The following is a 21,349-nucleotide window of genomic DNA, read 5'->3' as shown; positions in this document are numbered from 1 at the left end:
GTCACATGACACCCGGGTTAACCTGTAACTCTCATCCGAGCTCTGCAGTCACATGACACCCAGGTTACACTGTAACTCTCATCCCAGCTCTTCAGTCACATGACACCCCAGGTTACACTGTAACTCTCATCCCAGCTCTGCAGTCACATGACATCCTGGTTACACTGTAACATTTCTCCCAGCTCTGCAGTCACATGACACCACAGGTTACACTGTAACTCTCATCCCAGCTCTGCAGTCACATGGCACCCAGGTTACACTGTAACTCTCATCCCAGCTCTTCAGTCACATGACACCCCAGGTTACACTGTAACTCTCATCCGAGCTCTGCAGTCACATGACACCCGGGTTAACCTGTAACTCTCATCCGAGCTCTGCAGTCACATGACACCCAGGTTACACTGTAACTCTCATCCCAGCTCTTCAGTCACATGACATCCTGGTTACACTGTAACATTTCTCCCAGCTCTGCAGTCACATGACACCACAGGTTACACTGTAACTCTCATCCCAGCTCTGCAGTCACATGACACCCAGGTTACACTGTAATTCTCATCCGAGCTCTGCAGTCACATGACACCCAGGTTACACTGTAACTCTCATCCCAGCTCTTCAGTCACATGACACCCCAGGTTACACTGTAACTCTCATCCCAGCTCTGCAGTCACATGACATCCTGGTTACACTGTAACATTTCTCCCAGCTCTGCAGTCACATGACACCACAGGTTACACTGTAACTCTCATCCCAGCTCTGCAGTCACATGGCACCCAGGTTACACTGTAACTCTCATCCCAGCTCTTCAGTCACATGACACCCCAGGTTACACTGTAACTCTCATCCCAGCTCTGTAGTCACATGACACCCAGGTTATACTGTATCACTTCTCCCAGCACTGCAGTCACATGACACCCAGGTTATACTGTATCACTTCTCCCAGCACTGCAGTCACATGACACCCAGGTTATACTGTATCACTGCTCCCAGCACTGCAGTCACATGACACCCAGGTTATACTGTATCACTTCTCCCAGCACTGCAGTCACATGACACCCAGGTTATACTGTATCACTGCTCCCAGCACTGCAGTCACATGACATCCAGGTTACACTGCAACTCTCATCCCAGCTCTGCAGTCACATGACACCCAGGTTACACTGTAATTCTCATCCCAGCACTGCAGTCACATGACACCCGGGTTAACCTGTAACTCTCATCCGAGCTCTGCAGTCACATGACACCCGGGTTAACCTGTAACTCTCATCCGAGCTCTGCAGTCACATGACACCCAGGTTACACTGTAACTCTCATCCCAGCTCTTCAGTCACATGACATCCTGGTTACACTGTAACATTTCTCCCAGCTCTGCAGTCACATGACACCACAGGTTACACTGTAACTCTCATCCCAGCTCTGCAGTCACATGACACCCAGGTTACACTGTAACATTTCTCTCAGCTCTGCAGTCACATGACACCACAGGTTACACTGTAACTCTCATCCCAGCTCTGCAGTCACATGACACCCAGGTTACACTGTAACTCTCATCCCAGCTCTGCAGTCACATGACATCCTGGTTACACTGTAACATTTCTCCCAGCTCTGCAGTCACATGACACCACAGGTTACACTGTAACTCTCATCCCAGCTCTGCAGTCACATGACACCCAGGTTACACTGTAATTCTCATCCGAGCTCTGCAGTCACATGACACCCGGGTTAACCTGTAACTCTCATCCGAGCTCTGCAGTCACATGACACCCAGGTTACACTGTAACTCTCATCCCAGCTCTTCAGTCACATGACACCCCAGGTTACACTGTAACTCTCATCCCAGCTCTTCAGTCACATGACACCCCAGGTTACACTGTAACTCTCATCCCAGCTCTGTAGTCACATGACACCCAGGTTATACTGTATCACTTCTCCCAGCACTGCAGTCACATGACACCCAGGTTATACTGTATCACTTCTCCCAGCACTGCAGTCACATGACACCCAGGTTATACTGTATCACTGCTCCCAGCACTGCAGTCACATGACATCCAGGTTACACTGCAACTCTCATCCCAGCTCTGCAGTCACATGACACCCAGGTTACACTGTAACTCTCATCCCAGCTCTGCAGTCACATGTCCCCAAGGTTACACTGTAACTCTCATCCCAGCACTGCACTCACAAGACACCCCAGGTTACACTGTAACTCTCATCCCAACTCTGCAGTCACATACCTCCCAACTGTCCTGCTTCCAGCGGGACAGTGCCATTTTTGGGGGGCTGGCCCGCTGTCCCACCCACAGGCCGCAGTGTCCCGCGGTGGTTGGGGAAGTTGGGGAGAGCACAAACAGCTGCTCTGCATAGCAGAGCAGCAGGTGTGCAGGAGGAGGACAGATGCCATGCGCATGCATTTTCAGAAGGCTCCATTGGTGCAAGCCACACCCCATTTTCTGTCGCGTGCGCCGAAAGTGCGCGACCAGTCCCTCCTTGAGTGGATGAAAACTTGGGAGGTATGTGACACCCTGGGTTACACTGTAACATTTCTCCTAGCACTGCAGTCACATGACACCCAGGTTACATTGTATCACTTCTCCCAGCTCTGTAGTCACATGATACCCAGGTAACACTGTAACTCTCATCCCAATTCTGTAGTCACATGACACCCAGGTTACACTGTACTCTCATCCCAGCTCTGTAGTCACATGACACCCAGGTTACACTGTAACTCTCATCCCATCACTGCAGTCACATGACACCCAGGTTACTCTGTAACTCGCATCCCAGCTCTGCAGTCAGATGACACTCAGGTTAAACTGTAACTCTCATCCGAGCTCTGCAGTCACATGACACCCAGGTTACATTGTATCACTTCTCCCAGCTCTGTAGTCACATGACACCCAGGTTATACTGTATCACTTCTCCCAGCACTGCAGTCACATGACACCCAGGTTATACTGTATCACTTCTCCCAGCACTGCAGTCACATGACACTCAGGTTATACTGTATCACTTCTCCCAGCACTGCAGTCACATGACACCCAGGTTACACTGTATCACTTCTCCCAGCACTGCAGAGACATGACATCCAGGTTACACTGCAACTCTCATCCCAGCTCTGCAGTCACATGACACCCAGGTTACACTGTAACTCCAATCCCAGCTCTGCAGTCACATGACACCCAGGTTACACTGTAACTCCCATCCCAGCACTGCAGTCACATGACACCCAGGTTACACTGTAACTCCCATCCCAGCTCTGTAGTCACATGACACCCAGGTTACACTGTAACTCCCATCCAAGCTCTGTAGTCACATGACACCCAGGTTACACTGTAACTCTCATTCCATCACTGCAGTCACATGACACCACAGGATACACTGTACTCTCATCCCAGCTCTGTAGTCACATGACACCCAGGTTACACTGTAACTCTCATTCCATCACTGCAGTCACATGACACCACAGGATACACTGTACTCTCATCCCAGCTCTGTAGTCAGATGACACCCAGGTTACACTGTAACTCTCATCCCAGATCTACAGTCACGACACCCAGGTTACACTGTAACTCTCATCCCAGCTCTGCAGTCACATGACACCCAGGTTACGCTGTAACTCTCATCCCAGCTCTGCAGTCACATGACACCAGGGTTACACTGTAACTCTCATCCCAGCACTGCAGTCACATGACACCCAGGTTACACTGTAACTCTCATCCCAGCACTGCAGTCACATGACACCCAGGTTACATTGTAACTCTCATCCCAGCACTGCCGTCAAATGACACCCAGGTTACACTGTAACTCTCATCCCAGCACTGCAGTCACATGACACCACAGGATACACTGTACTCTCATCCCAGCTCTGTAGTCAGATGACACCCAGGTTACACTGTAACTCTCATCCCAGATCTACAGTCACGACACCCAGGTTACACTGTAACTCTCATCCCAGCTCTGCAGTCACATGACACCCAGGTTACGCTGTAACTCTCATCCCAGCTCTGCAGTCACATGACACCAGGGTTACACTGTAACTCTCATCCCAGCACTGCAGTCACATGACACCCAGGTTACACTGTAACATTTCTGTCAGCTCTGCAGTCACATGACACCACAGGTTACACTGTAACTCTCATCCCAGCTCTGCAGTCACATGACACCCAGGTTACACTGTAACTCTCATCCCAGCTCTGCAGTCACATGACATCCTGGTTACACTGTAACATTTCTCCCAGCTCTGCAGTCACATGACACCCAGGTTACACTGTAACTCTCATCCCAGCTCTTCAGTCACATGACACCCCAGGTTACACTGTAACTCTCATCCCAGCTCTGTAGTCACATGACACCCAGGTTATACTGTATCACTTCTCCCAGCACTGCAGTCACATGACACCCAGGTTATACTGTATCACTTCTCCCAGCACTGCAGTCACATGACACCCAGGTTATACTGTATCACTGCTCCCAGCACTGCAGTCACATGACATCCAGGTTACACTGCAACTCTCATCCCAGCTCTGCAGTCACATGACACCCAGGTTACACTGTAACTCTCATCCCAGCTCTGCAGTCACATGTCCCCAAGGTTACACTGTAACTCTCATCCCAGCACTGCACTCACAAGACACCCCAGGTTACACTGTAACTCTCATCCCAACTCTGCAGTCACATACCTCCCAACTGTCCTGCTTCCAGCGGGACAGTGCCATTTTTGGGGGGCTGGCCCGCTGTCCCACCCACAGGCCGCAGTGTCCCGCGGTGGTTGGGGAAGTTGGGGAGAGCACAAACAGCTGCTCTGCATAGCAGAGCAGCAGGTGTGCAGGAGGAGGACAGATGCCATGCGCATGCATTTTCAGAAGGCTCCATTGGTGCAAGCCACACCCCATTTTCTGTCGCGTGCGCCGAAAGTGCGCGACCAGTCCCTCCTTGAGTGGATGAAAACTTGGGAGGTATGTGACACCCTGGGTTACACTGTAACATTTCTCCTAGCACTGCAGTCACATGACACCCAGGTTACATTGTATCACTTCTCCCAGCTCTGTAGTCACATGATACCCAGGTAACACTGTAACTCTCATCCCAATTCTGTAGTCACATGACACCCAGGTTACACTGTACTCTCATCCCAGCTCTGTAGTCACATGACACCCAGGTTACACTGTAACTCTCATCCCATCACTGCAGTCACATGACACCCAGGTTACTCTGTAACTCGCATCCCAGCTCTGCAGTCAGATGACACTCAGGTTAAACTGTAACTCTCATCCGAGCTCTGCAGTCACATGACACCCAGGTTACATTGTATCACTTCTCCCAGCACTGCAGTCACATGATACCCAGGTTACATTGTATCACTTCTCCCAGCTCTGTAGTCACATGACACCCAGGTTATACTGTATCACTTCTCCCAGCACTGCAGTCACATGACACCCAGGTTATACTGTATCACTTCTCCCAGCACTGCAGTCACATGACACCCAGGTTATACTGTATCACTTCTCCCAGCACTGCAGTCACATGACACCCAGGTTACACTGTATCACTTCTCCCAGCACTGCAGAGACATGACATCCAGGTTACATTGCAACTCTCATCCCAGCTCTGCAGTCACATGACACCCAGGTTACACTGTAACTCCAATCCCAGCTCTGCAGTCACATGACACCCAGGTTACACTGTAACTCCCATCCCAGCACTGCAGTCACATGACACCCAGGTTACACTGTAACTCCCATCCCAGCTCTGTAGTCACATGACACCCAGGTTACACTGTAACTCCCATCCCAGCTCTGTAGTCACATGACACCCAGGTTACACTGTAACTCTCATTCCATCACTGCAGTCACATGACACCACAGGATACACTGTACTCTCATCCCAGCTCTGTAGTCAGATGACACCCAGGTTACACTGTAACTCTCATCCCAGATCTACAGTCACGACACCCAGGTTACATTGTAACTCTCATCCCAGCTCTGCAGTCACATGACACCCAGGTTACGCTGTAACTCTCATCCCAGCTCTGCAGTCACATGACACCAGGGTTACACTGTAACTCTCATCCCAGCACTGCAGTCACATGACACCCAGGTTACACTGTAACTCTCATCCCAGCACTGCAGTCACATGACACCCAGGTTACATTGTAACTCTCATCCCAGCACTGCCGTCAAATGACACCCAGGTTACACTGTAACTCTCATCCCAGCTCTGCAGTCACATGACACCCAGGTTACACTGTAACTCCCATCCCAGCACTGCAGTCACATGACACCCAGGTTACACTGTAACTCCCATCCCAGCTCTGTAGTCACATGACACCCAGGTTACACTGTAACTCCCATCCCAGCTCTGTAGTCACATGACACCCAGGTTACACTGTAACTCTCATTCCATCACTGCAGTCACATGACACCACAGGATACACTGTACTCTCATCCCAGCTCTGTAGTCACATGACACCCAGGTTACACTGTAACTCTCATTCCATCACTGCAGTCACATGACACCACAGGATACACTGTACTCTCATCCCAGCTCTGTAGTCAGATGACACCCAGGTTACACTGTAACTCTCATCCCAGATCTACAGTCACGACACCCAGGTTACATTGTAACTCTCATCCCAGCTCTGCAGTCACATGACACCCAGGTTATGCTGTAACTCTCATCCCAGCTCTGCAGTCACATGACACCAGGGTTACACTGTAACTCTCATCCCAGCACTGCAGTCACATGACACCCAGGTTACACTGTAACTCTCATCCCAGCACTGCAGTCACATGACACCCAGGTTACATTGTAACTCTCATCCCAGCACTGCCGTCAAATGACACCCAGGTTACACTGTAACTCTCATCCCAGCACTGCAGTCACATGACACCACAGGATACACTGTACTCTCATCCCAGCTCTGTAGTCAGATGACACCCAGGTTACACTGTAACTCTCATCCCAGATCTACAGTCACGACACCCAGGTTACACTGTAACTCTCATCCCAGCTCTGCAGTCACATGACACCCAGGTTACGCTGTAACTCTCATCCCAGCTCTGCAGTCACATGACACCCAGGTTAAACTGTAACTCTCATCCGAGCTCTGCAGTCACATGACACCCAGGTTACATTGTATCACTTCTCCCAGCACTGCAGTCACATGATACCCAGGTTACATTGTATCACTTCTCCCAGCTCTGTAGTCACATGACACCCAGGTTATACTGTATCACTTCTCCCAGCACTGCAGTCACATGACACCCAGGTTATACTGTATCACTTCTCCCAGCACTGCAGTCACATGACACCCAGGTTATACTGTATCACTTCTCCCAGCACTGCAGTCACATGACACCCAGGTTACACTGTATCACTTCTCCCAGCACTGCAGAGACATGACATCCAGGTTACACTGCAACTCTCATCCCAGCTCTGCAGTCACATGACACCCAGGTTACACTGTAACTCCAATCCCAGCTCTGCAGTCACATGACACCCAGGTTACACTGTAACTCCCATCCCAGCACTGCAGTCACATGACACCCAGGTTACACTGTAACTCCCATCCCAGCTCTGTAGTCACATGACACCCAGGTTACACTGTAACTCCCATCCCAGCTCTGTAGTCACATGACACCCAGGTTACACTGTAACTCTCATTCCATCACTGCAGTCACATGACACCACAGGATACACTGTACTCTCATCCCAGCTCTGTAGTCACATGACACCCAGGTTACACTGTAACTCTCATTCCATCACTGCAGTCACATGACACCACAGGATACACTGTACTCTCATCCCAGCTCTGTAGTCAGATGACACCCAGGTTACACTGTAACTCTCATCCCAGATCTACAGTCACGACACCCAGGTTACACTGTAACTCTCATCCCAGCTCTGCAGTCACATGACACCCAGGTTACGCTGTAACTCTCATCCCAGCTCTGCAGTCACATGACACCAGGGTTACACTGTAACTCTCATCCCAGCACTGCAGTCACATGACACCCAGGTTACACTGTAACTCTCATCCCAGCACTGCAGTCACATGACACCCAGGTTACATTGTAACTCTCATCCCAGCACTGCCGTCAAATGACACCCAGGTTACACTGTAACTCTCATCCCAGCACTGCAGTCACATGACACCCAGGTTACACTGTAACTCTCATCCCAGCACTGCAGTCAATGACACCCAGGTTACACTGTAACACCCATCCCAGCACTGCAGTCACATGACACCCGGGTTACACTGTGATTCTCATCCCAGCACTGCAGTCACATGACACCCAGGTTACACTGTAACTCTCATCCCAGCTCTGCAGTCACATGTCACCCAGGTTATACTGTAACTCTCATACCAGCTCTGCAGTCACATGAAACCCAGGTAACACTGTAACTCTCATCCCAGCTCTGCAGTCACATGACAACCAGGTTACACTGTAACTCTCATCCCAGCACTGCAGTCACATGACACCCAGGTTACACTGTAACTCTCATCCCAGCTCTGCAGTCACATGTCCCCAAGGTTACACTGTAACTCTCATCCCAGCACTGCACTCACAAGACACCCCAGGTTACACTGTAACTCTCATCCCAACTCTGCAGTCACATACCTCCCAACTGTCCTGCTTCCAGCGGGACAGTGCCATTTTTGGGGGGCTGTCCCGCTGTCCCACCCACAGGCCGCAGTGTCCCGCGGTGGGAGGGGAAGTTGGGGAGAGCACAAACAGCTGCTCTGCATAGCAGAGCAGCAGGTGTGCAGGAGGAGGACAGATGCCATGCGCATGCATTTTCAGAAGGCTCCATTGGTGCAAGCCACACCCCATTTTCTGTCGCGTGCGCCGAAAGTGCGCGACCAGTCCCTCCTTGAGTGGATGAAAACTTGGGAGGTATGTGACACCCTGGGTTACACTGTAACATTTCTCCTAGCACTGCAGTCACATGACACCCAGGTTACATTGTATCACTTCTCCCAGCTCTGTAGTCACATGACACCCAGGTAACACTGTAACTCTCATCCCAATTCTGTAGTCACATGACACCCAGGTTACACTGTACTCTCATCCCAGCTCTGTAGTCACATGACACCCAGGTTACACTGTAACTCTCATCCCATCACTGCAGTCACATGACACCCAGGTTACTCTGTAACTGTCATCCCAGCTCTGCAGTCAGATGACACCCAGGTTAAACTGTAACTCTCATCCGAGCTCTGCAGTCACATGACACCAAGGTTACATTGTATCACTTCTCCCAGCACTGCAGTCACATGACACCCAGGTTACATTGTATCACTTCTCCCAGCTCTGTAGTCACATGACACCCAGGTTATACTGTATCACTTCTCCCAGCACTGCAGTCACATGACACCCAGGTTATACTGTATCACTTCTCCCAGCACTGCAGTCACATGACACCCAGGTTATACTGTATCACTGCTCCCAGCACTGCAGTCACATGACATCCAGGTTACACTGCAACTCTCATCCCAGCTCTGCAGTCACATGACACCTAGGTTACACTGTAATTCTCATCCCAGCACTGCAGTCACATGACACCCGGGTTAACCTGTAACTCTCATCCGAGCTCTGCAGTCACATGACACCCGGGTTAACCTGTAACTCTCATCCGAGCTCTGCAGTCACATGACACCCAGGTTACACTGTAACTCTCATCCCAGCTCTTCAGTCACATGACACCCCAGGTTACACTGTAACTCTCATCCCAGCTCTGCAGTCACATGACATCCTGGTTACACTGTAACATTTCTCCCAGCTCTGCAGTCACATGACACCACAGGTTACACTGTAACTCTCATCCCAGCTCTGCAGTCACATGGCACCCAGGTTACACTGTAACTCTCATCCCAGCTCTTCAGTCACATGACACCCTAGGTTACACTGTAACTCTCATCCCAGCTCTGTAGTCACATGACACCCAGGTTATACTGTATCACTTCTCCCAGCACTGCAGTCACATGACACCCAGGTTATACTGTATCACTTCTCCCAGCACTACAGTCACATGACACCCAGGTTATACTGTATCACTGCTCCCAGCACTGCAGTCACATGACATCCAGGTTACACTGCAACTCTCATCCCAGCTCTGCAGTCACATGACACCCAGGTTACACTGTAATTCTCATCCCAGCACTGCAGTCACATGACACCCGGGTTAACCTGTAACTCTCATCCGAGCTCTGCAGTCACATGACACCCGGGTTAACCTGTAACTCTCATCCGAGCTCTGCAGTCACATGACACCCAGGTTACACTGTAACTCTCATCCCAGCTCTTCAGTCACATGACATCCTGGTTACACTGTAACATTTCTCCCAGCTCTGCAGTCACATGACACCACAGGTTACACTGTAATTCTCATCCCAGCTCTGCAGTCACATGACACCCAGGTTACACTGTAATTCTCATCCGAGCTCTGCAGTCACATGACACCCGGGTTAACCTGTAACTCTCATCCGAGCTCTGCAGTCACATGACACCCAGGTTACACTGTAACTCTCATCCCAGCTCTTCAGTCACATGACACCCCAGGTTACACTGTAACTCTCATCCCAGCTCTGCAGTCACATGACATCCTGGTTACACTGTAACATTTCTCCCAGATCTGCAGTCACATGACACCACAGGTTACACTGTAACTCTCATCCCAGCTCTGCAGTCACATGGCACCCAGGTTACACTGTAACTCTCATCCCAGCTCTTCAGTCACATGACACCCCAGGTTACACTGTAACTCTCATCCCAGCTCTGTAGTCACATGACACCCAGGTTATACTGTATCACTTCTCCCAGCACTGCAGTCACATGACACCCAGGTTATACTGTATCACTTCTCCCAGCACTGCAGTCACATGACACCCAGGTTATACTGTATCACTGCTCCCAGCACTGCAGTCACATGACACCCAGGTTATACTGTATCACTTCTCCCAGCACTGCAGTCACATGACACCCAGGTTATACTGTATCACTGCTCCCAGCACTGCAGTCACATGACATCCAGGTTACACTGCAACTCTCATCCCAGCTCTGCAGTCACATGACACCCAGGTTACACTGTAATTCTCATCCCAGCACTGCAGTCACATGACACCCGGGTTAACCTGTAACTCTCATCCGAGCTCTGCAGTCACATGACACCCGGGTTAACCTGTAACTCTCATCCGAGCTCTGCAGTCACATGACACCCAGGTTACACTGTAACTCTCATCCCAGCTCTTCAGTCACATGACATCCTGGTTACACTGTAACATTTCTCCCAGCTCTGCAGTCACATGACACCACAGGTTACACTGTAACTCTCATCCCAGCTCTGCAGTCACATGACACCCAGGTTACACTGTAACATTTCTCTCAGCTCTGCAGTCACATGACACCACAGGTTACACTGTAACTCTCATCCCAGCTCTGCAGTCACATGACACCCAGGTTACACTGTAACTCTCATCCCAGCTCTGCAGTCACATGACATCCTGGTTACACTGTAACATTTCTCCCAGCTCTGCAGTCACATGACACCACAGGTTACACTGTAACTCTCATCCCAGCTCTGCAGTCACATGACACCCAGGTTACACTGTAATTCTCATCCGAGCTCTGCAGTCACATGACACCCGGGTTAACCTGTAACTCTCATCCGAGCTCTGCAGTCACATGACACCCAGGTTACACTGTAACTCTCATCCCAGCTCTTCAGTCACATGACACCCCAGGTTACACTGTAACTCTCATCCCAGCTCTTCAGTCACATGACACCCCAGGTTACACTGTAACTCTCATCCCAGCTCTGTAGTCACATGACACCCAGGTTATACTGTATCACTTCTCCCAGCACTGCAGTCACATGACACCCAGGTTATACTGTATCACTTCTCCCAGCACTGCAGTCACATGACACCCAGGTTATACTGTATCACTGCTCCCAGCACTGCAGTCACATGACATCCAGGTTACACTGCAACTCTCATCCCAGCTCTGCAGTCACATGACACCCAGGTTACACTGTAATTCTCATCCCAGCACTGCAGTCACATGACACCCGGGTTAACCTGTAACTCTCATCCGAGCTCTGCAGTCACATGACACCCGGGTTAACCTGTAACTCTCATCCGAGCTCTGCAGTCACATGACACCCAGGTTACACTGTAACTCTCATCCCAGCTCTTCAGTCACATGACACCCCAGGTTACACTGTAACTCTCATCCCAGCTCTGCAGTCACATGACATCCTGGTTACACTGTAACATTTCTCCCAGCTCTGCAGTCACATGACACCACAGGTTACACTGTAACTCTCATCCCAGCTCTGCAGTCACATGGCACCCAGGTTACACTGTAACTCTCATCCCAGCTCTTCAGTCACATGACACCCCAGGTTACACTGTAACTCTCATCCCAGCTCTGTAGTCACATGACACCCAGGTTATACTGTATCACTTCTCCCAGCACTGCAGTCACATGACACCCAGGTTATACTGTATCACTTCTCCCAGCACTGCAGTCACATGACACCCAGGTTATACTGTATCACTGCTCCCAGCACTGCAGTCACATGACACCCAGGTTATACTGTATCACTTCTCCCAGCACTGCAGTCACATGACACCCAGGTTATACTGTATCACTGCTCCCAGCACTGCAGTCACATGACATCCAGGTTACACTGCAACTCTCATCCCAGCTCTGCAGTCACATGACACCCAGGTTACACTGTAATTCTCATCCCAGCACTGCAGTCACATGACACCCGGGTTAACCTGTAACTCTCATCCGAGCTCTGCAGTCACATGACACCCGGGTTAACCTGTAACTCTCATCCGAGCTCTGCAGTCACATGACACCCAGGTTACACTGTAACTCTCATCCCAGCTCTTCAGTCACATGACACCCCAGGTTACACTGTAACTCTCATCCCAGCTCTGCAGTCACATGACATCCTGGTTACACTGTAACATTTCTCCCAGCTCTGCAGTCACATGACACCACAGGTTACACTGTAACTCTCATCCCAGCTCTGCAGTCACATGGCACCCAGGTTACACTGTAACATTTCTCTCAGCTCTGCAGTCACATGACACCACAGGTTACACTGTAACTCTCATCCCAGCTCTGCAGTCACATGACACCCAGGTTACACTGTAACTCTCATCCCAGCTCTGCAGTCACATGACATCCTGGTTACACTGTAACATTTCTCCCAGCTCTGCAGTCACATGACACCACAGGTTACACTGTAACTCTCATCCCAGCTCTGCAGTCACATGACACCCAGGTTACACTGTAATTCTCATCCGAGCTCTGCAGTCACATGACACCCGGGTTAACCTGTAACTCTCATCCGAGCTCTGCAGTCACATGACACCCAGGTTACACTGTAACTCTCATCCCAGCTCTTCAGTCACATGACACCCCAGGTTACACTGTAACTCTCATCCCAGCTCTTCAGTCACATGACACCCCAGGTTACACTGTAACTCTCATCCCAGCTCTGCAGTCACATGACACCCAGGTTACACTGTAACTCTCATCCCAGCTCTGCAGTCACATGACATCCTGGTTACACTGTAACATTTCTCCCAGCTCTGCAGTCACATGACACCACAGGTTACACTGTAACTCTCATCCCAGCTCTGCAGTCACATGACACCCAGGTTACACTGTAATTCTCATCCGAGCTCTGCAGTCACATGACACCCGGGTTAACCTGTAACTCTCATCCGAGCTCTGCAGTCACATGACACCCAGGTTACACTGTAACTCTCATCCCAGCTCTTCAGTCACATGACACCCCAGGTTACACTGTAACTCTCATCCCAGCTCTTCAGTCACATGACACCCCAGGTTACACTGTAACTCTCATCCCAGCTCTGTAGTCACATGACACCCAGGTTATACTGTATCACTTCTCCCAGCACTGCAGTCACATGACACCCAGGTTATACTGTATCACTTCTCCCAGCACTGCAGTCACATGACACCCAGGTTATACTGTATCACTGCTCCCAGCACTGCAGTCACATGACATCCAGGTTACACTGCAACTCTCATCCCAGCTCTGCAGTCACATGACACCCAGGTTACACTGTAATTCTCATCCCAGCACTGCAGTCACATGACACCCGGGTTAACCTGTAACTCTCATCCGAGCTCTGCAGTCACATGACACCCGGGTTAACCTGTAACTCTCATCCGAGCTCTGCAGTCACATGACACCCAGGTTACACTGTAACTCTCATCCCAGATCTTCAGTCACATGACATCCTGGTTACACTGTAACTCTCATCCCAGCTCTGCAGTCACATGACACCCAGGTTACACTGTAACATTTCTCCCAGCTCTGCAGTCACATGACACCACAGAGTGAGAGCAGGAACGTACATGACATATTAAACGTGTACAGGATACAGGAGTCAGTAAAAGCTGCACACGTGGGGATTTCTCACACAATCCAGGTACAGTAGTATGTGAACTATAAGCTATACTAGGATGCACAGTACAGTATAGAAAGACAGACAATGTTACAAATGAAGTATATTATCACTATATGCAGTGTAGGGGATATGTGCACATTGCATAGTTTATCAGTGAGGGATTACAGCCTATTGTATGTGACTGTGGGGTCTATGTACTAAGCCTAGGATGGAGATAAAGTGAATGGAGATAAAGTACCAGCCAATCAGCTCCTGTCACTTTAGAGGCTATGTTTGAAAAATGACAGTTAGGAGCTGATTGGTTGGTGCTTTATCTACATCCACTTTCTCTCTCTCTAAGCCTTAGCACATAAAGGTCTGTTTACAAAGCCTTGGATGGAGATAAAGTGAACGGAGATAAAGTACCAAGCAATCAGCTCCTAACTGCAATGTCGCAGGTTGTGTTTGAAAAATTACAATTTGAGCTGGTTGGTTGATACTTTATCTCCAGCAAAGGCTTAGTAACTAGTACCCTGTGTCACCAGTGGGGCTTTGAATACACTGAGCATGCAATGAGCACATACTGAGCACCAGGGCCGGATTATAGGCAGTGCACACGGGGCAGTCATCCAAGGGCCCCCATACATTAGGGGCTTCCACACTGCAGAAACCATTGTCCCAACTTGCACCACTCTGTCCCCTTCCTGGCCAGCTCCCGGCAGCATCGCAGTGTCCTATTTCATGTCTGCCATGTTGCCGGGAAGGTCCGTCATCATAGGGATGCAGGACTAAAGTGCCCTTACCGATAAGGGGCCCTCCGGATATGCTGTGCTCCCAGCAGCTGCTAGATGACGTCGCAAAGCTGCAGCCACCTGTCAGAGTGGAGAGAAGATGAAGAGTCAGCAAGAGGAACAGTGATGGGTGAGTGCACTGACCCCACACTGAGCACACACTGACCCCGCACTGAGCACACACTGACCCCGCACTAATCACACACTGACCCCGCACTGAGCACTCACTGACCCCGCACTGAGCACACACTGACCCCGCACTGAGCACACACTGACCCCACACTGAGCACACACTGACCCCACACTAAGCACACACTGACCACGCACTGACCCCGCACTGAGCACACACTGACCCCGCACTAAGCACACACTGACCCCACACTGACCCCGCACTCGTGATGTCAGTAGTGAGCTTCCTGCTCTATTAGAGCAGGAACCTCTCTGGGGCTTGCGGGAACGAGACCCTACCACAAGCGTCTCGTTGCAAGCCCGATGGTCGCGACCATCATCTGGCTGCCCGCTAAAGCTGTGGGAGGTCACCCACAGCTTAGCAAGCGGCCAGGAGGCCGGGTTTTAAAAAAAGCGAGCGCCTCTGAATCAGGCCCTGAGCACACACTGACCCCGCACTGAGAACACACTGACCCCGCACTGAGCACACACTGACCCCGCACTGAGCACACACTGACCCCGCACTAAGCACACACTGAGCACGTAATGTCTCATCAACATGAAGTTACCTTAAAGCTTATTTGCAGGGATGTATTCAGTTACAGCATAGCTTGAGATGTTCAGCACTTAGGGGCTAATACACACTGATTTGTATTCTTGTGTTTATGTACAGCACACTGGCCAACTCTCCCTCATTGTCATGGAGACTCCCTGAAATAGTAGCAATCTCCCTGTCTCCCTGACGAGTTCAGCAATCTCCCTGATTGCACCTTAGCCCCATTATGAAGCAGTTATATTAAAAAAAATATATGGGATCATTAGTATCATTTCCCTGCATTGGGTATAATGCACAATGATTCCTATGGCTACATGTATTTTCTGTCATGTATCAGTGTGTTTTCATCAACACATAGATCTTACTAACTGCTTTGGGGCTGGTTTACAATTGGATGTAAGTCAATTTTATGACACGCCCCTAAAATGGAGCAGTACACGCCCCTCAGCTGTATAACACGCCTCTCAGATGTAGCAGTACACGCCCCTCAGATGTATGACATGCCTCTCAGATGTAGCAGTACACGCCCCTCAGATGTATGACACACCTCTCAGATGTATGACACGCCCCTCAAATGGAGCAGTACACGCCCCTCAGCTGTATAACACGCCTCTCAGATGTAGCAGTACATGCCCCTCAGATGTATGACACGCCTCTCAGATGTAGCAGTACATGCCCCTCAGATGTATGACACACCTCTCAGATGTAGCAGTACACGCCCCTCAGATGTATGACACGCCTCTCAGATGTAGCAGTACACGCCCCTCAGATGTATGACACGCCTCTCAGATGTAGCAGTACACGCCCACTTTACCACCGCGCTCATAGCTGGTGCTTTCACACTCTCCCTGAAATTCTTTTTCAAAAGTAGGCAAATATGGTGTATATTATGAGATGCTACGAGTGAGTAATAAGTATATGTAATAACGTATGAGAAGACAATTGATTGCTGGAATAAGGCATAACTAGGCCCTTTAAATAAATGTTCAACACTGACAATCTGATATTAAGAACTTTATAGCATGTGCAATTGTGTAACAGGAATAGTGTAAGCAAACATTGCTAAATGGACATTTGATTTGCTGTAACTTTAGTTATTCTCAGGGCCACATAGTACCTTCAAAAGAAGGAAGCAAAACGGTGACATAGCTTGTCTTTCCATCTCTTCTGCAAAGCTAAGTATTGTGTAGCTTCTGCACCTGGCAATGCCCGGCAGGTAACCTCCCCCGATAGCCTTCTCTCGGGCAGACTGCCTCCAAAATTCTGAGCTGGAAATGGAATAAAGTGCGCTTCATAGCCCCAGAGCCCGCTGTTACCATTATACACAGCTCCAGCCCACCATTCCCCCCCCGGGTTCCTGTGGCAGCAGAGCGCCACCATTACACTTATCCAGGAATTTGTATGTGGGGCGTAGCTGAGACCCAGAAGTAAAGTGTTGGCATCAGCCATAGTCACAGCCATAGTATGTCTCCGTTACCTGCTCACAGGACAAGAAGTGGGGATTGCAGACAGGTCCCACGCCCGCAGGTCGCCAGCTGAACAGCCCCACTACTAAAGCACATCCAGAGCACTACTTATCTCTCCCAGGGGCATATTTATTAAGAAATGCGGTGTGCCTCTAATAACAAGGATCCTTATTCGGTGTAATGTATTATCACTGCGTCGCTAGAACAGGGGCCATGTAAGATGGTGTGGTAAATCTGACAGCCTTGCAGGCCCCTATAGAAAGCCATGGAGGCTGTTTCTGCTGCGGGCAATGGAAGGACGGCAGCAGTTATTGGTGATATCTAGCATCGTCCCTCCAAGGTACATCCAGGGGATCCTTAATATTTGCAGGGAACCCCTGACAAGAGGTGTTTTCAGAGGATAATCCTGCACATATTATTTGATAAATAGGCCTCACAGGGATGTAAATAGCTGTTCTTTAAGTTACATTTTGTACCTATTTCCGCTCAATGAAACAGTCTCTACATAATTTTATTTAAACTATCATCAATTTGTTCACCCTCGAAGTCACTATTAAACCACCCCAATCTACAGTATGAGGGGGCCCAACACTAAAGAATGTCACTCTGCCACCTTATCAGCGAATTGAGAGGCGGCATTTGTCAGCGCAGACAGCGGCGGTCTTCTGATCAGGATAAATTGCTACAAAGATCACTGAACAAGCTGTGAAATCACTTTTATATACTGTATAAATCAGAACAAAGTGACATGAACTTATTAACATGGGTGATAAAACAGATTCCAAATACAGCGTATGTACCGTGTATACACTTTGTATAGATGTGACATGGACACTCATTCACACGTGCAGAGCAGGACCACCCATGCAGCAATGCGGCCCTGGTACATGTGTGTATTGAATGTCTTTGGAATATCTTGGCAGCTTCAGGTAGAGATATGGACATTATAAGCTCAGGTGATACAACCTCAGATATATAACTGTAACTCATCTCTAATCTACAGGATACAACATGTCTGATTACAACATCCGGCTGTACAAGGACTCCGACTATGAGACGGTGAGGGACTTGTTTGCCCAGGGCACCCTAGAACACACTCAAGTAGCCTTTGAGCATGCCCTTTCCCTGCCACGTATTTGGTCACTGCTATTAGTTGCCTTCCTCTTTCCTCTTCTCACCATTGGGTCCATCGCCTTCTCCTTTGTACTTGTGTTCTCAGCCTTCCTAATCCTCTGGTTGGGCACAAGAGACCTCTACGATTCCTATGTCAGACACGCTCTCACCGACGACATGTTGGATATCCAGAAGTTCTACCTGCAGAGAGATGGCTACTGCTTCTGGGTGGCCGAGTCAGCTGGAGAAGTAGTGGGAATGGTGGTGGCTCTGCCGTCATCACACCCTGGGGGAGACAACCATACTGAACTAAGGAGGATGTCGGTGACCAAAAGTCACAGAGGCAGAGGAATCGCCAAAGCCCTCTGCAGGACAGTCATTGACTTTGCCCGTGATCGCGGTTGCAGTGCGGTAATCTTGGAGACAACATTGGGTCATCGGGCGGCTCATGGATTGTACCTGAGTATGGGCTTCAAGTGGCAACATTCAACTTTTCTGAAACATCCGTTGGCAAAACTTGTAGACTTTAAGTTCCTTTTCTATAAGTACAACATTCCAACACTGGGAGAATAATGCCCTAATGAGAATCTATGGCCCCATCTGTGAGCTGTCTTCTGTACAGTCAAAGGGTAAATTTATGGGGGTCGTTCAGAGTTGCAGGCAAATTGTCCGTAATTGCCCTCACACGGTGTACACAATGCTAAATACGGAAAATCACCCATATAGTTACACACATCCATCCATTAGCTGCCGTCATCATCAGTGGGGATGCCGTCATAATCCCGGCACATGGCATTCCGGCATTTAGAATACCGGTGCCAGAATCCTGATGGTAAGTAGTGGTGTTAGGGGGAGGGCTGGGGGGTGGTTAGGGTTAAGCACTTGGGCGAGGGTTAGGCTGCAGGGGGGAGGAGGTTAGGATTAGGTTGTGAGGAGGGAGGGTTAGGCTGCAGGGGGGAAGATTTTAGGATTAGGTTGTGAGGAGGGAGGGTTAGGCTGCAGGGGGGAGGAGGTTAGGATTAGGCTTTGAGGAGGGAGGGTTAGGCTGCAGGGGGGAAGAGGTTAGGATAAGGTTGTGAGAAGGGAGGGTTGGGCTGCAGGGGGGAAGAGGTTAGGATAAGGTTGTGAGGAGGGAGGGTTAGGCTGCAGGGGGAAGAGGTTAGGATTAGGCTGTGAGGAGGGAGGGTTAGGCTGCAGGGGGGAGGAGGTTAGGATTAGGTTGTGAGGAGGGAGGGTTAGGCTGCAGGGGGGAGGAGGTTAGGATAAGGTTGTGAAGAGGGAGGGTTAGGCTGCAGGGGGTAGGAGGTTAGGATTAGGTTGTGAGGAGGGAGGGTTATGCTGCAGGGGGGGGGGGGAGAGGTTAGGATTAGGTTGTGAGGAGGGAGGGTTAGGCTGCAGGGGGTAGGAGGTTAGGATTAGGTTGTGAGGAGGGAGGGTTAGGCTGCAGGGGGTAGGAGGTTAGGATTAGGTTGTGAGGAGGGAGGGTTAGGCTGCAGGGGGTAGGAGGTTAGGATTAGGTTGTGAGGAGGGAGGGTTAGGCTGCAGGGGGTAGGAGGTTAGGATAAGGTTGTGAGGAGGGAGGGTTAAGCTGCAGTGGGGGAAGAGGTTAGGATTAGGTTGTGAGGAGGGAGGGTTAGGCTGCAGGGGGGAGGAGGTTAGGATTAGGCTTTGAGGAGGGAGGGTTAGGCTGCAGGGGGGAAGAGGTTAGGATAAGGTTGTGAGAAGGGAGGGTTGGGCTGCAGGGGGGAAGAGGTTAGGATAAGGTTGTGAGGAGGGAGGGTTAGGCTGCAGGGGGAAGAGGTTAGGATTAGGCTGTGAGGAGGGAGGGTTAGGCTGCAGGGGGGAGGAGGTTAGGATTAGGTTGTGAGGAGGGAGGGTTAGGCTGCAGGGGGGAGGAGGTTAGGATAAGGTTGTAAAGAGGGAGGGTTAGGCTGCAGGGGGTAGGAGGTTAGGATTAGGTTGTGAGGAGGGAGGGTTATGCTGCAGGGGGGGGGGGAGAGGTTAGGATTAGGTTGTGAGGAGGGAGGGTTAGGCTGCAGGGGGTAGGAGGTTAGGATTAGGTTGTGAGGAGGGAGGGTTAGGCTGCAGGGGGTAGGAGGTTAGGATTAGGTTGTGAGGAGGGAGGGTTAGGCTGCAGGGGGTAGGAGGTTAGGATTAGGTTGTGAGGAGGGAGGGTTAGGCTGCAGGGGGTAGGAGGTTAGGATTAAGTTGTGAGGAGGGAGGGTTAAGCTGCAGTGGGGGAAGAGGTTAGGATTAGGTTGTGAGGAGGGAGGGTTAGGCTGCAGGGGGGAGGAGGTTAGGATTAGGCTTTGAGGAGGGAGGGTTAGGCTGCAGGGGGGAAGAGGTTAGGATAAGGTTGTGAGAAGGGAGGGTTAGGCTGCAGGGGGAAGAGGTTAGGATTAGGCTGTGAGGAGGGAGGGTTAGGCTGCAGGGGGAAGAGGTTAGGATTAGGTTGTGAGGAGGGAGGGTTAGGCTACAGGGGGGAGGAGGTTAGGATTAGGTTGTGAGGAGGGAGGGTTAGGCTGCAGGGGGGAGGAGGTTAGGATAAGGTTGTGAAGAGGGAGGGTTAGGCTGCAGGGGGAAGAGGATAGGATTAGGCTGTGAGGAGGGAGGGTTAGGCTGCAGGGGGGAGGAAGTTAGGATTAGGTTGTGAGGAGGGAGGGTTAGGCTGCAGGGGGGGGGAAGAGGTTAGGATAAGGTTGTGAGAAGGGAGGGTTAGGCTGCAGGGGGGGAAGAGGTTAGGATAAGGTTGTGAGGAGGGAGGGTTAGGCTGCAGGGGGAAGAGGTTAGGATTAGGCTGTGAGGAGGGAGGGTTAGG

The 21,349-nt window shown here is 50.4% G+C and overlaps 1 protein-coding gene across 2 annotated transcripts; it reads left to right on the top strand.

Annotated features, from left to right (window-relative positions):
* The first annotated feature begins 14,393 nt into the window (after positions 1–14,393).
* Positions 14,394–19,286, top strand: LOC148501210 (N-acetyltransferase 8B-like). 2 transcript variants are annotated; one of them, XM_088450802.1, is made up of 2 exons: positions 14,394–14,479; positions 18,422–19,286. In XM_088450802.1, exon 2 carries the CDS (start codon positions 18,430–18,432, stop codon positions 19,102–19,104), a length of 675 nt encoding a protein of 224 aa, XP_088306928.1. In that variant the 5' UTR covers positions 14,394–14,479; positions 18,422–18,429; the 3' UTR covers positions 19,105–19,286. The 2 variants fall into 2 exon arrangements, with proteins under 2 accessions (XP_088306928.1, XP_088306927.1); XM_088450801.1 differs by lacking the exon at positions 14,394–14,479 and adding an exon at positions 15,310–15,358.
* Positions 19,287–21,349: the final 2,063 nt, after the last annotated feature.

This window comes from Taudactylus pleione, unplaced genomic scaffold, assembly GCF_031769625.1.
Source record: "Taudactylus pleione unplaced genomic scaffold, aTauple2 ptg000525l, whole genome shotgun sequence".
NCBI classification, from domain to species: domain Eukaryota; kingdom Metazoa; phylum Chordata; class Amphibia; order Anura; family Myobatrachidae; genus Taudactylus; species Taudactylus pleione.
Note: the sequence above shows the minus strand (reverse complement) of the source record. Positions and strands in the feature narration are given on the sequence as shown.